Source organism: Drosophila innubila (assembly GCF_004354385.1).
Source record: "Drosophila innubila isolate TH190305 chromosome 2R unlocalized genomic scaffold, UK_Dinn_1.0 1_C_2R, whole genome shotgun sequence".
Lineage (NCBI taxonomy): Eukaryota > Metazoa > Arthropoda > Insecta > Diptera > Drosophilidae > Drosophila > Drosophila innubila.
The window spans coordinates 3,120,777-3,133,819 of record NW_022995374.1 but is presented as its reverse complement, the minus strand read 5'-3'; the positions used below and the strand labels follow the sequence as shown (position 1 = coordinate 3,133,819).

At 35.1% G+C, this 13,043-nt stretch overlaps 2 protein-coding genes across 5 annotated transcripts in view; one reads left to right on the top strand and one right to left on the bottom strand.

Moving 5' to 3' along the window:
• Nucleotides 1–8,040, top strand: part of LOC117785826 (tyrosine-protein kinase Src42A) — a 49,886-nt gene extending 41,846 nt beyond the window's left edge. For 2 of the 4 annotated variants that reach the window (XM_034624074.1, XM_034624071.1), the window contains 8 exons: nucleotides 2,718–2,839; nucleotides 2,950–3,034; nucleotides 3,101–3,179; nucleotides 4,533–4,701; nucleotides 4,765–4,923; nucleotides 5,919–6,087; nucleotides 6,153–6,319; nucleotides 6,860–8,040. In XM_034624074.1, coding sequence (XP_034479965.1) covers nucleotides 2,718–2,839; nucleotides 2,950–3,034; nucleotides 3,101–3,179; nucleotides 4,533–4,701; nucleotides 4,765–4,923; nucleotides 5,919–6,087; nucleotides 6,153–6,319; nucleotides 6,860–7,068 — 1,159 coding nt within the window. In that variant the 3' untranslated portion in view covers nucleotides 7,069–8,040. Of the gene's footprint in view, nucleotides 1–2,717; nucleotides 2,840–2,949; nucleotides 3,035–3,100; nucleotides 3,180–4,532; nucleotides 4,702–4,764; nucleotides 4,924–5,909; nucleotides 6,088–6,152; nucleotides 6,320–6,859 lie in introns of all 4 variants that reach the window. The other 2 variants (XM_034624073.1, XM_034624070.1) reach the window with 1 other exon arrangement.
• Nucleotides 8,041–10,733: 2,693 nt separating this feature from the next.
• Nucleotides 10,734–12,531, bottom strand: LOC117785728 (actin-42A). The gene is made up of 2 exons (XM_034623937.1): nucleotides 12,417–12,531; nucleotides 10,734–12,282 (listed from the first exon to the last, which is right to left on the bottom strand). Exon 2 carries the CDS (start codon nucleotides 12,256–12,258, stop codon nucleotides 11,128–11,130), a length of 1,131 nt encoding a protein of 376 aa, XP_034479828.1. The 5' UTR covers nucleotides 12,259–12,282; nucleotides 12,417–12,531; the 3' UTR covers nucleotides 10,734–11,127.
• Between the last annotated feature and the right edge of the window lie 512 nt (nucleotides 12,532–13,043).

The window sequence follows — 13,043 nt, the reverse complement described above, 5'->3', positions numbered from 1 at the left end:
TCAAAATTTTTTTTAAAGAAATCAAATTTTGATTATATTTTAAATTTATTTGAAGATTTAAATATAACTTATTATAATCCAAAGTCTCAAATAATTACGTAATATTCGAAAACCACAAAATTTATGAAATTATTTTTTTTTCGAACCGAACCTTTTTTTTTAGAAAGCTGTTCGGTTAAGGTTCGGGTTCGCAAAGTAAATACATTGAAGGGTTCGGTTCATGTTCCGGTTCAGGCTGCTTAAAAATCCGAACCGAACCGGTTCTACTAGGTTCGGTTCAGAACCGGTTTGCAGCCTTGTGTTTAATATATATATCACTATTGGACCTTGTCAATTATATAATCTTCTTCTGTGTGTCTGTTATTTCAAAATATTTGTGGAAATATTTTTAAAGTGCTGAAAGAGGATTAAAGCTAGGGTATTCAAATTACTTAGTATTGTTCTATTTGTGGAAAAATACTAGAACCGACAACTACAATTTGTTATGAACAAATTTACACAGAATGCCAGATTCAGACTTCTGACATCGAAAAAGTATTGTTAAGTTACACAAAGTGTAAAATTTAACAGCTGTTAATAACATGACAGATCTTTCTGTTAAACCCAAGACTAGTCAGGTATTTTTCAAGGCATTCTCTTAGTACAGCATGCTCTATTTTTGTGTTCTAACTTGCATTCCAACTGCAACTGAAACTGGCAGCTGGTTTTTGTTGGTTTGGACCAAGTGCCGAGCTATCCACTCACCTGGTGCACTCGGGCTGAACTGGAGCTAAAGCTGGTCTCTGGACTTGGGGTTGTTGTTTCATGTTTATGCAAATGCTGTTTGGGGTTTTATCTCTGTGGTTTGGGGCATTTCAGGCATTTGGTTGTTCCTGTGCATGCACAAGAGTCCAACACGAGCTGTCTGTCACATCGTTGTATTTGTTGTGTGTACATAAAGAGGCATGTCCTTGTCCACAAATTTTTGTTTTCACTTTTTTTTTCTTTTCTCCCCACTTTGGCCACGTTTCAAGACCTAACACGCCCCCAGATGTTGTAGTGTTGCCATTGTTGTTGTTGTTGTTACATGCATTGAAATGAAAAGTTTTGCCAGCCTCTTTTTTTCCGGAAAATATTTTGCGCAGCGTTGAGGCTGATGAGTTTCCTTTATCGCATTGACGCCAGCAAAAGCGTGAGAGGAGCATAAAAAACCGCTTTGAATGCTGAGACAAAAGTCCGCAAATGGCTTCGTTTCCACATAACCCACATAAAAGTTGTCTATACTGACAAATAATGCATGTACTTCAGTATCTATGTCTATGCAAATGTATCTGGCTCAGTTTGCGATGCAACTATTAAGTTGTCTGTGTGTGTGTGTGTGTGTGTGTGTATCTTTTCACAATACATTTTTTTTATGCATTTTTTATGATGTCGTCGCCACACATTTTGGCCACGCTTTTGACATCTTCTTTTCTCTGCTGACACGAACTTCAAAAAATGCCAATGCGACTGTTATATAAGAAAATCTCTTTCACACACTTTAATTGTAATTACAGTTGCTCGAAAGAGCAGCATAAAAGGCAACTGGCAATAGGAGAGGTGGAAAGAAATGAATGACAATCAGTATCAGTTAGTTTTTTATATTAAGGTCAATGTTAATGCCACAAAGATATTTGCTCAACAGCAATTTCATTGATGATTTCCGCATTTGATATCGAATAACAGTTGCAGAAATAGAGATATTAAATACTGAATATTTGAAAGAGATCATAGAAAGTTAAGATGCCAGAAAGTATGTTTAAAATATATTTATAATAATATTTGCAAGTGGAAGTAGAATTTCTGTCATGCGACTAAATAGCTTCAAATAAATTCCAATAGATAATTACCAACAACGTTAAAATCGTTGCACATAAATATTAAATAAATTGCAAACACAACAACAATTTGAACTGAGTTCCGCAATTTTCGATTCGGAAGTGCAATTAAAATGGCATTTCAAACGTTCATAAAATGCATAAATAAATTCAATTTGTCGCTAAAACTGAGAGAGAAATACAAAATATTTAAGGCAATCGGTGCAAAAAATTGTGCATAAATTACACAAGTATTTTCAATTTTCAGCACGAAAATTAAATAATAATTTGAATAGATAATTTAAAAAAAAATTGTGCACATTTCATATGAAACTAATTGCATAATGACTTAATTACGCGCTCAGTAAAGCAAAAACGACTTAAAATTAAGTTTAAAAAGAATAATAAAACAGAACAGTTATATCGATGATATAATACAGTTTATGGAGACACAAGTATGTGCTGATAATTAATTAAGTCCGCCAATGCATTACATATTTAATAAAAAAAATAAAATTGAAATGCTCTTTTTAAAAGATATTAACATGCATATTAATGACAGGGCAACATGCTTAAAATTTAAACACGTTTTAAGACTTTATTTAGACTTTTTACCTGGGCAAATGACTCAATTGAGGTGTAGCAAATCAAGCCAGTTGTTGTGGGGGATTGGTAGATATATGTGATGTGGGGAGAGAGAGGAAAGAGGACACCCTCGCACGTGCCTCCTTTTGCCACCTGATTGAAATAAAATTTGATAGCCTTGCAATAGCTGTTTTTTTAATGGCTAAAGTTTAAAATTGTACATATATAATATACTAACTACGAGTATGATGACTTCCTTTTTGCATTTATTAATTGTTGCTGTTGTTTTCTTTACAGCTGGTACTTCCGCAAAATCAAACGCATTGAGGCTGAGAAAAAACTGTTACTGCCAGAGAACGAGCACGGCGCATTTTTAATACGCGATTCCGAGAGCCGTCACAATGACTACTCGCTATCAGGTGGGTGTTACACACACACTTACTCTGGCATACTAATGCCATTTTTTATAGTTAAATAAAAAACAATTAAAATATATGTGTATTACAATTTGTAAAATGCATAATTACAGTGCGCGATGGCGATACGGTTAAGCATTACCGCATCAGACAATTGGATGAGGGCGGATTCTTCATTGCCAGACGCACAACGTTCAGGTGAGTTCATTAACATACTCTTTACAGTCCAGTCAGATTCTAATCTATATATATATTCGCAAACAGAACCCTACAAGAGCTTGTCGAGCACTATTCCAAGGACTCGGATGGACTGTGCGTCAATCTATGCAAACCATGTGTACAGGTAAGCTAATATTGAACTGATTTCATCACTTTTTAGTCTGGAACTCATTGTATGCCTTATTGTTTATTCGTACATGCACTTAACATGCATTTAACATTGCGTATTACATAGTGTCGCTAACATCAACAACATTAACATGGCATTAACATATCACAATACATTTCATTGTTATTGTTATGTATTTATCCATTATTTCATTATTTACAAATACTTAACGAAAACGATTTCAATTTTTTTCTTTTTATATATTTCTTGTATTTGTTTCTTTTTAATTAATATACTAACTAACGAAATTATATAAAATACCAAAATACTTACAAATAAAAGACAAATTCATTTTCGGGTATTTTTGAGGTAGGAATTTGTATTAAACGTTAACGTTAATCTCTGTTCATGTGTGTATGTGTGTTAACCACTGCCAGAAACCACTATTATCACGCCAAAAAACAAAAATAAAAAAAATACTAAAATTAATAAATCAAAATAAACAGACTAACAACAAATCCCATTCATTTCATTAACTTCAAAACAATTCCATAATAGCCAAAGTACAAAGTGCAATCAGATGACTAACAAAACAAATTATTTGAAATTACTGCCATAAATTTTAGACTAAATAAAATTGCACATTTCATTTAATTTATTCATTTGACGTATTGAAGAAAAATAATTTCACACAATTTTAAAAATGACTGAAATTTAAACAAGAAAAAAATTCTAAAAGTCAGCGCTTTAAGCTCTAGAAAAATTTTTAATAACTTGTTTTGGTCAAAGTTTCTATAAAAAGATATGCTTATAAATTAATTACTATAAACTTATGAATTAAATATTACAGTTTGGCGTGCGAATGCACTGTAAAATTCATTGCATACAGCAAATCGCGTGTCTAACAAGTTAATTTAAACAAAAGCTCTGTGAAGGGCAAACAAATTGCACAATTATTTAAAAGTTCAAGCAATGCACTTTCGAATTTGAAGCGCTCTTGTGACTCAGCGACTGCTAATTTAAAACAGCATTTAAATGTTAATTAATTGAAATTCAACTATTTTGTTGCACTTTGACTTAGCCAAATTACAGCGTTAATTACTGTTAACATCTTCGCTCTATTAACCCAACACACAATTAACAATCTAACAACCGCAACCGCAACACCAAAATAATTTGTACATAATGCCTAAATGTATGCAACAATAATCCATTCAACAATTGGCACAATCATCGAAACGAGCCTAAAAACACACACAGAACAAAATGTAATAGATTAAAGCCTTAAAGTTTTGCAATGTTTTATGCATTGACTAATTGACTTATTTATTCACTTTAATTTATTGTTTAAACAACGATAACTCATAGATTGAGAAACCTGTGACCGAGGGCCTATCACATCGAACACGCGATCAATGGGAAATCGACAGAACATCGTTGAAATTCCAACGCAAACTGGGATCCGGACAGTTTGGAGATGTCTGGGAGGGACTGTGGAATAACACAACTCCCGTGGCGATTAAAACGCTTAAATCAGGCAAGTCAAATTTTAAGTAAGTTGGTAGCATTAACTAATTATTCATGCTTCAATCCTTAACAGGCACTATGGATCCCAAGGACTTTTTGGCCGAGGCTCAAATCATGAAGAAACTGCGCCACACAAAGCTGATTCAGTTATACGCTGTCTGCACCGTCGAGGAGCCCATCTACATTATTACGGAGCTGATGAAGCATGGTTCCCTTCTGGAATATCTGCAAGGTATAAAGCATAGCTGAGTTGAATAAGTTTATGTGCATAGACAATTCTTTAAGCATACAAGGCCAAAAATTAATTAAATAGTAATATTAGACAATACGAATTTGAGCATAATAGAAACTTTAGAAATTTTATAATTTTCACACTTGTCTAAATATATTCTAACAAAATTAACAATGCAACAACAATTTCACACAGTTAAGCAGACTTTGCATATAGAAAATAAACATAACATACATCAGTAAAACGTGGAATATTGAAAAAAATAAAATGCAGTAATCAAGGCTGCAAACCTGTTCTGAGCCGAACCTAGTAGAACCGGTTCGATTCGGGTTTTTAAGCAGCCTGGACCGGATCATGAACCGAACCCATAAAATTATTTACTTTGCGAACCCGAACCTATACCGAACCGCTTTCTAAAATAAAAGGTTCGGTTCGTAAAAAAAATTAATTTCATAGATTTTATGGTTTTCTAATATTACGTAATTATAGGAGACTTCGGATTAAAATAAGTCATATTTAAATCTTCAAATAAATTTAAAATATCAAAATTTGATTTCTTTAAAAAAAAAAATTGTATTAGTTCAAAATGTAGAGAAAAATGTATAACAATACAAATATTTTTTTTGAATGAAATTAAACCAAGGTTCAAACCTTGGGTTCAGAGGGTATATAAACCAATTCGCAAACCGAAACGATATCTTGCTTTATGGTTCGAACCGCCGAACTGAACCTTTAACAACATTTTGGAGGTTTGCAGCCTTGGCAGTAATAACTTTAATGAATTTTAAGAATAAACTAAATATGCACATTTACTTATTCCCTGGAATTATAACATAATATCTGTATGAATTTAATTTAACGCTTGCATTAACCAAATTAAGCAAACATCAACATGAACACACCACTCAACCACTCAACGCCCGCCCGTCTGCTTCCATCATGTCATTCAAATGTCTTATGAAAATGTGTTTTTTAATATCTTTTAGCAATTGCAGGCAAAGGTCGTAGTATCAAAATGCAAACGCTCATTGATATGGCTGCCCAAATAGCCGCTGGCATGGCCTATTTGGAGTCACAAAACTACATCCACAGAGATTTGGCAGCCCGAAATGTTCTCGTCGGCGATGGCAATATCGTGAAAATTGCCGATTTCGGTTTGGCTCGGTAAGTGGCAAAATGTCAGCAACAATCTATACATGTTACCATTACAAATGTCTTGACCTTAACAGACTTATCAAGGAGGATGAATATGAGGCACGTGTCGGAGCCCGTTTCCCCATTAAATGGACTGCGCCAGAGGCGGCCAATTACAGCAAATTCTCAATCAAATCGGATGTGTGGAGCTTTGGCATTTTACTCACCGAACTGGTCACCTATGGACGTATTCCCTATCCAGGTACGTTAGCCAAAACACTTGTAATTCGTTTCCAGGGTGTCAAATTGAATCTATTATCGGTTTCAGTTAGGATTTCGGATATGTTTTTATTTTAGTTTTTAGTTATCAGTTACAAAATATCTTTGTATATCGATTTTGAAACGATTACCGGTTTTTTCTGGGTTTCGGTTTCGAAATACCGGTATGATTTCGGTTAAAAAAAAAAAAAGTTATAGAAATATTATAAGAAAGTTAATATATTAACAAAACTTCTTTGATTCCAAAAAATAAGCTGTTGAATAGCATTAATATTTAAATTTTAAATCTAAATTTGGTTGAAAACCGTTAATTACCGCTTCAAAACAATTAAAATTAAATGCTTTATTGAACCGAAACTAAACGCTTTACATGAATCGGTTACTAATCGGTTATTTCGGTTAGCATAATTACGGTTTTTCGATTTCGGTTTTAAAAAAAAATAATTTCATTCGGTAATTACCGACTTAAGGTTACTGTTTCGAATACGGTTTTAATGCCTGTTATTTTCCAAACTTTTTGCAGGCATGACCAACGCCGAAGTATTAACTCAGGTTGAGCACGGCTATCGCATGCCGATGCCACCCAATTGTGAGCAGCGGCTGTATGAGATAATGCTGGAGTGCTGGCACAAAGATCCAATGCGCAGACCCACATTCGAGACGCTGCAATGGAAGCTGGAGGACTTCTACACATCCGACCAGAGTGACTATAAGGAAGCGCAGGCTTACTGATAAATGCTTTATGCGCCCGCTGGCAAGCGCAGCAGCTGCAATAAGGTGGCGCCAGGTGGCGCTGCAGCTGGCCAAGTGGAGCAAAGCAAATATGTTAAAACAGATGCATAAACGACGACGACGACGACGACGACAAAGACGACGGCGCCAATCATCCCAACACGGACAATTCTTATTTAGTTACTTACTTCAGTTTTGCACAGATTTTCTACCGCATTATAAAAGAAAAACAAAACAGAATCCCATACTTTATGGGCTGAATGTATGTTTAGGCAACAATATAGGAATTACTTACATGTTATTAATGTTTAAGCAGGCAAATTTTAGTGTTTAATGCAGTGTGCTAAGAAGTAGGAGAAAGAGGAGAAGCAGAGAAGAAGCAAGTATGTGTAATAATTCTATTTGTATTATGATTACAAAAACGTTTTCTTTAAATACATGTATATCGCCAATTACATATGTGGAAATTAATTATGTTTATTTAAATACGGATTAATAATACATATATATATATACATATAAAAATCGAATGTATTAACAGATGTATTTATACAAAATCGCATGGCTTGGAAGGAAAGAGCATGTGTAATGATTATTTTTGTATTTCAATTACAATGCATTATTTTGTTTCTTTCAATACATTGTAACTGCGAAATTCTGCGAAATGTTTGAAAGCTGATGAAACATATACATAGAAATATATATGAAAACGCATAAAGTCACAGTTTATATAGGATCTTCAAATATACATATATATGCATACATTTCTTTTAGTTAATAGCCATTATTAACCATATTTAAATACATATACATATTTATGCTTTTAGTTAAAACATTATGTGTCTTACCTTATATATATATATATTCAACAGAACACACACTCAACATAATCAACGACATATATGCTTTATCTGTATCATTATCGTGTAATCTTAAAAGAAACAAAAACAACACACAAATACCAGAAGAAAAGTGCTAGCAAAGAGAAAAGATAAGAAAAGAAAAAAGTAATACTAATGCAATGCAATAAAGTAAAATCCATATTATTAATGTTATACATTTTAATTGTAATTTTTAATCATTAAATTATATATTTAAAAGTATACACCGCATACACACATATTTACACACACATACACAAATCCATGTACATTTAGAACAAAAACATCAAAATAAAAATTTATTATCGTAATTTATAAAACAAAATGAACGACATTTAATCAAGAATTATTCATTTGCTAAAATGTTAATTTATGATTTTTATTTGGTTTGCTTTTTGGTGAGTATTCGTTTTATTTGATTTCTATATATTTTGTTTTAGTTTTTATTAAAGAAGTGCAATAATATTATTTAAATAATTTATATACCTAATCTACGTACGTCTATACCAAGAAAGCATGAGTTGAAGGCTGATTTTATAATGCTAAACTTAGTCATAATTATGAGTTCACTTTAACTAGAATCCGTTTGCTTCTCTACTTGAAATAAAATGCACAAATTGATGATAATAAAAGGCAACTGTAATCAATAATAATGAAAGAAGAATATCTCATTATTTGAAATTTTGCATTTGTAATTAGATAAAAGTTCATATAAAATATGTATGTATGTAATCAAATGAAATTATTCTTTGAAAGGAATTCCAAATAAACAAAAATATACCATGTATAACGATTGCAATAACTATTGATAACAATTTCTATTAATACACATGTAAAATGTAAGTAAATACCATAATATGCAACACACACAATTTGACAATTTGATGATATAATAATAATAAAACAAAGCATATGTATGTACGTATTTTATATAAGGCAACTGCTTTTGATCTTTATATACGGCTGTTAGCCCCTACATATACATATATGGGCGTGTGAAGCCGAAAGTGGTCAAAAGTTGATTGAATTTGGTCAATACGAGTTTTATTTTTTGTTATTGTCATTCCGTTTGAATCAAAACAAAAAACAAAAACGCATTGAATGCCCTGCCTAAAATGTCGTCTGAATGTGCTGTATTGTTGTTTTTTGTTGGTGTTGCTGTTGCTGTTGTGTCTGACTGATATGCTCCTCTCTTCCCCATGACATTGGGTGTGCCACCCTAAATGGCAGCAACTGGGCAATGCTGACAAACAAAACAAAAACAAAAAAAAAAACAAAACAAGCGGATCAGTCGAGCGCACTCGACAGTAGGATACCCTGGGGCTAGGCTCTTAGTTCTCGCTCTCGTTCGGGACGCCGAAGATTTGATGCCCTTGCATAACTCTATTAAATTTTTGACTGATTTTTCCGCTGACAGCTAAATAATATAGTGGATTGATTTGAACCAAATTTTGTCAGGATGTATAAGACCAACTTAAATGCACATTCTATCAGTTTAGGTACGACATCTTATAAAACATAAAAGATTTTAATACAAAAACTTGATTTTCGACTGAGCGTTCCTGTGGCAACTATATGATATAGTGAACCGATTTGAACCAAATTTGGTCAGAATGTATTACACTAACTAAAATGCATATTCTATCAGTTTGGTTGGTATATCACAAAAAACAAAACCTTTTTTATACAAAAACATGATTTTCGACTGAGCATCTCTATGAAAGCTATATGATAAAGTGGTTCGATTTGAACCAAATTTGGGCAGGATGTATAATACCAGCCCAGATGTATATTGTGTCAGATTGGTTGATATATCTCAAAAAACAAAAAACTTTTTCATACAACAACATGATTTTCGACTGAGCGTTCCTATGGCAGCTATATGATATGAAAGTCCAATCCAAAAATAAAAACAAACTTGATCTGTGTACGTATGCAGAAACCTACATGCCAAGTTTAAAGTCTCTAGCTCTCATGGTCTCTGAGATTGACGCGTTCAAACAGACGGACAGACAGACAGACAGACGGACAGGGCTATATCGACTCGGCTGTTAATGCTGATCAAGAATATATATACATTATGCGGTCTGTCACGCCTCCTTCTACATGTGACATACTTTGCACAAACTTAATATAACCGCACAGGGTATAAAAATAAAGAAAAGCAATGCCAATTGATGACGATTCCGTTTCCAAACATTTGTGGGTGAGTCAGTCAAGCAGAGTCAATTGTTGATTTCATTTTTTTGTTATTTACAGTCGCTGATTAATTCGGGCATAAACTACAATACACACTTGTGTGTGTGTGTTTCAGTTTGATACTGGCTATAATGTTACCTTATAAGGTAAGCGACTGCGGCAACAGCTGTTTTTGGGGTGTTTTTTCTTTCAGCTTGCAATCGATCAACTTGAAAAAATGCCGGTAAAAGGGGCGTGGTGACGTCCGTTCCTGGGCTGATAAGATGGCCATTCCCGCATGTCCAAAAAAAATCAGAACCCGCAGTTACAAAAACAATGAAACATTTGTTTATCAATTAACTTCCTGCGAACTGAGTATTATATCTCAATTCTGTCTTTTGTTTATATTTGGCTGGAAATCTAACATCTTAGTAAGCGTCTTATCGATGGAAATCCCTCGATGAATGCCTCAACTATTCGAATCATCATCTTTATGATTCATACAAATTTGAATAAATACTAATAATAAAACCAGTTTCAACGTATTTCAGTTCTTCATCGCTTTTTATTGTTTTTAAGCGGGTTACAAATACTTTTTGTTTTTTATGGTAATGTGTAATACATATATTGTATTTATATAGGAATGTTGAATGATTAATGCCGAATATATAAATATTAAAATTACCAATATATGTGCGTATGAACTCGTGAATTTCGATAGAACACAAATAGGGCTAAATTGCTTATGTGTAATATGTATTATATGTATGTATAAAATTGTTATAAAAAAAATGTAGTTTATCTTTGTTATTGTTGCTGTTGTTGTTTGAGCTTAAGAACTGTTTGTATTGATGCCTCAGATCCTCTTTTTTTCCGTTTTCATCCGTTTTCTACCCTATTCTAATACAAAGGGAATAGATGGTTTTTTTTTTTTTGAAGGAGGGTTGTGAGGCACAACACAGACAGGACCACGCCCAGCGTCAGCCGCAGTTTCAGTTGCTTAGAAACATTTGCGGTGCACAATGGATGGACCGGACTCATCGTATTCCTGCTTCGAGATCCACATCTGTTGGAATGTGGACAACGAGGCCAAAATGGAGCCACCAATCCAGACGGAGTATTTACGCTCTGGTGGCGCCACAATCTTAATCTTCATGGTGGACGGAGCCAAGGCAGTGATCTCCTTCTGCATACGATCAGCAATGCCCGGATACATGGTGGTGCCACCGGACAGCACAGTGTTGGCATACAAGTCCTTACGGATATCCACATCACACTTCATGATCGAATTGTAGGTAGTCTCATGAATGCCGCAGGCTTCCATGCCCAGGAACGAGGGCTGGAACAGTGACTCGGGGCAGCGGAAACGCTCATTGCCAATGGTAATGACCTGACCATCGGGCAGCTCATACGACTTCTCCAGCGATGAGCTGGACGCGGCTGTGGCCATTTCCTGTTCAAAGTCCAGTGCCACATAGCACAATTTCTCCTTGATGTCACGCACAATTTCACGCTCGGCGGTGGTGGTGAAGGAGTAACCACGCTCCGTCAAGATCTTCATCAAATAGTCGGTCAAATCACGACCAGCCAAATCCAGACGGAGTATGGCATGGGGCAGGGCGTAACCCTCATAGATGGGTACGGTGTGAGTGACACCATCGCCAGAGTCCAAAACAATGCCCGTGGTGCGACCAGAAGCGTACAAGGAGAGCACCGCCTGAATGGCCACATACATGGCCGGAGTGTTGAAGGTCTCGAACATGATTTGAGTCATCTTTTCACGGTTAGCCTTGGGATTCAGGGGCGCCTCGGTCAGCAGGACAGGGTGCTCCTCGGGGGCCACACGCAACTCATTGTAGAAGGTGTGATGCCAGATTTTCTCCATGTCATCCCAGTTGGTCACAATGCCGTGCTCAATGGGATATTTAAGGGTGAGAATGCCACGCTTCGACTGCGCCTCATCACCCACATACGAGTCCTTCTGGCCCATGCCCACCATCACTCCCTGATGACGGGGACGACCCACAATTGAGGGGAATACGGCACGGGGTGCGTCATCTCCGGCAAAGCCGGCTTTGCACATGCCGGAACCGTTATCGACAACCAAAGCGGCAACCTCTTCGTCACACATTATGCTGTAGATTAGTTTGAGTTTCTGCAATTGTAAAAAGACACAACGAATATTATACACTCAAATCTCAAACTCTGACTGAATCTGAATCAGACTCAGACTCTGACTCAAGTCCAGACAACACAACGCACACGCACAAAGAAAGACTGAGTTATTACCTTTTAAGGAAATATAAGAGACGAATGAAGTTTTTTTCAGGTTCTCGGAATATACCGCTGCGCAAACTTTGCACAATGACTGACGCTTCACAATTGAACCGACGCCTACTTATTTCAAAAGTGGTTGAATTTCACTGCTGCCAACTTAGCTATTTTATAGCTAATTCTAGCTATTTTTGGAGTTCGTTTGCCAGAAAAATTTAAAAATTGCCACCAAAGCTTGCCACCCTGCAAAATGTTCCTATCTGGCAGCATGTACCATTTTAATCAAACTGCATAAACAGTTACAACTGAGAAAATTCAACTTTTTTTTTTTATTTTGTCAATTTTTTATAAATTTATTACAAACTAATGAGTTGCAATTTAATGAGCTCTAATTAATAGTACTGATTCAGTATTTATCAATTACCAGATGTTATGGTATATTTTAGGTATAAAATTTAACGACGTTACTCCTCATTAGCAATTTGCTCCTCACTTAACATCTGCAAACGCGCGCAGATTAAATATTATTTAGTTTTTTAACCGAAACTAAAACCGTAACCGAAACCGTTACGGTTGTGGAAAAGTTGCTGTCAAAGAGTTGACGAACTTCAATCTGTCATAACTTGATCAAAGCTGAATTGA

Bases quoted from the DNA above. Each gene is read 5' to 3' on its own strand.
- LOC117785728 (XM_034623937.1), bottom strand. From the start codon at position 12,258: ATGTGTGACGAAGAGGTTGCCGCTTTGGTTGTCGATAACGGTTCCGGC.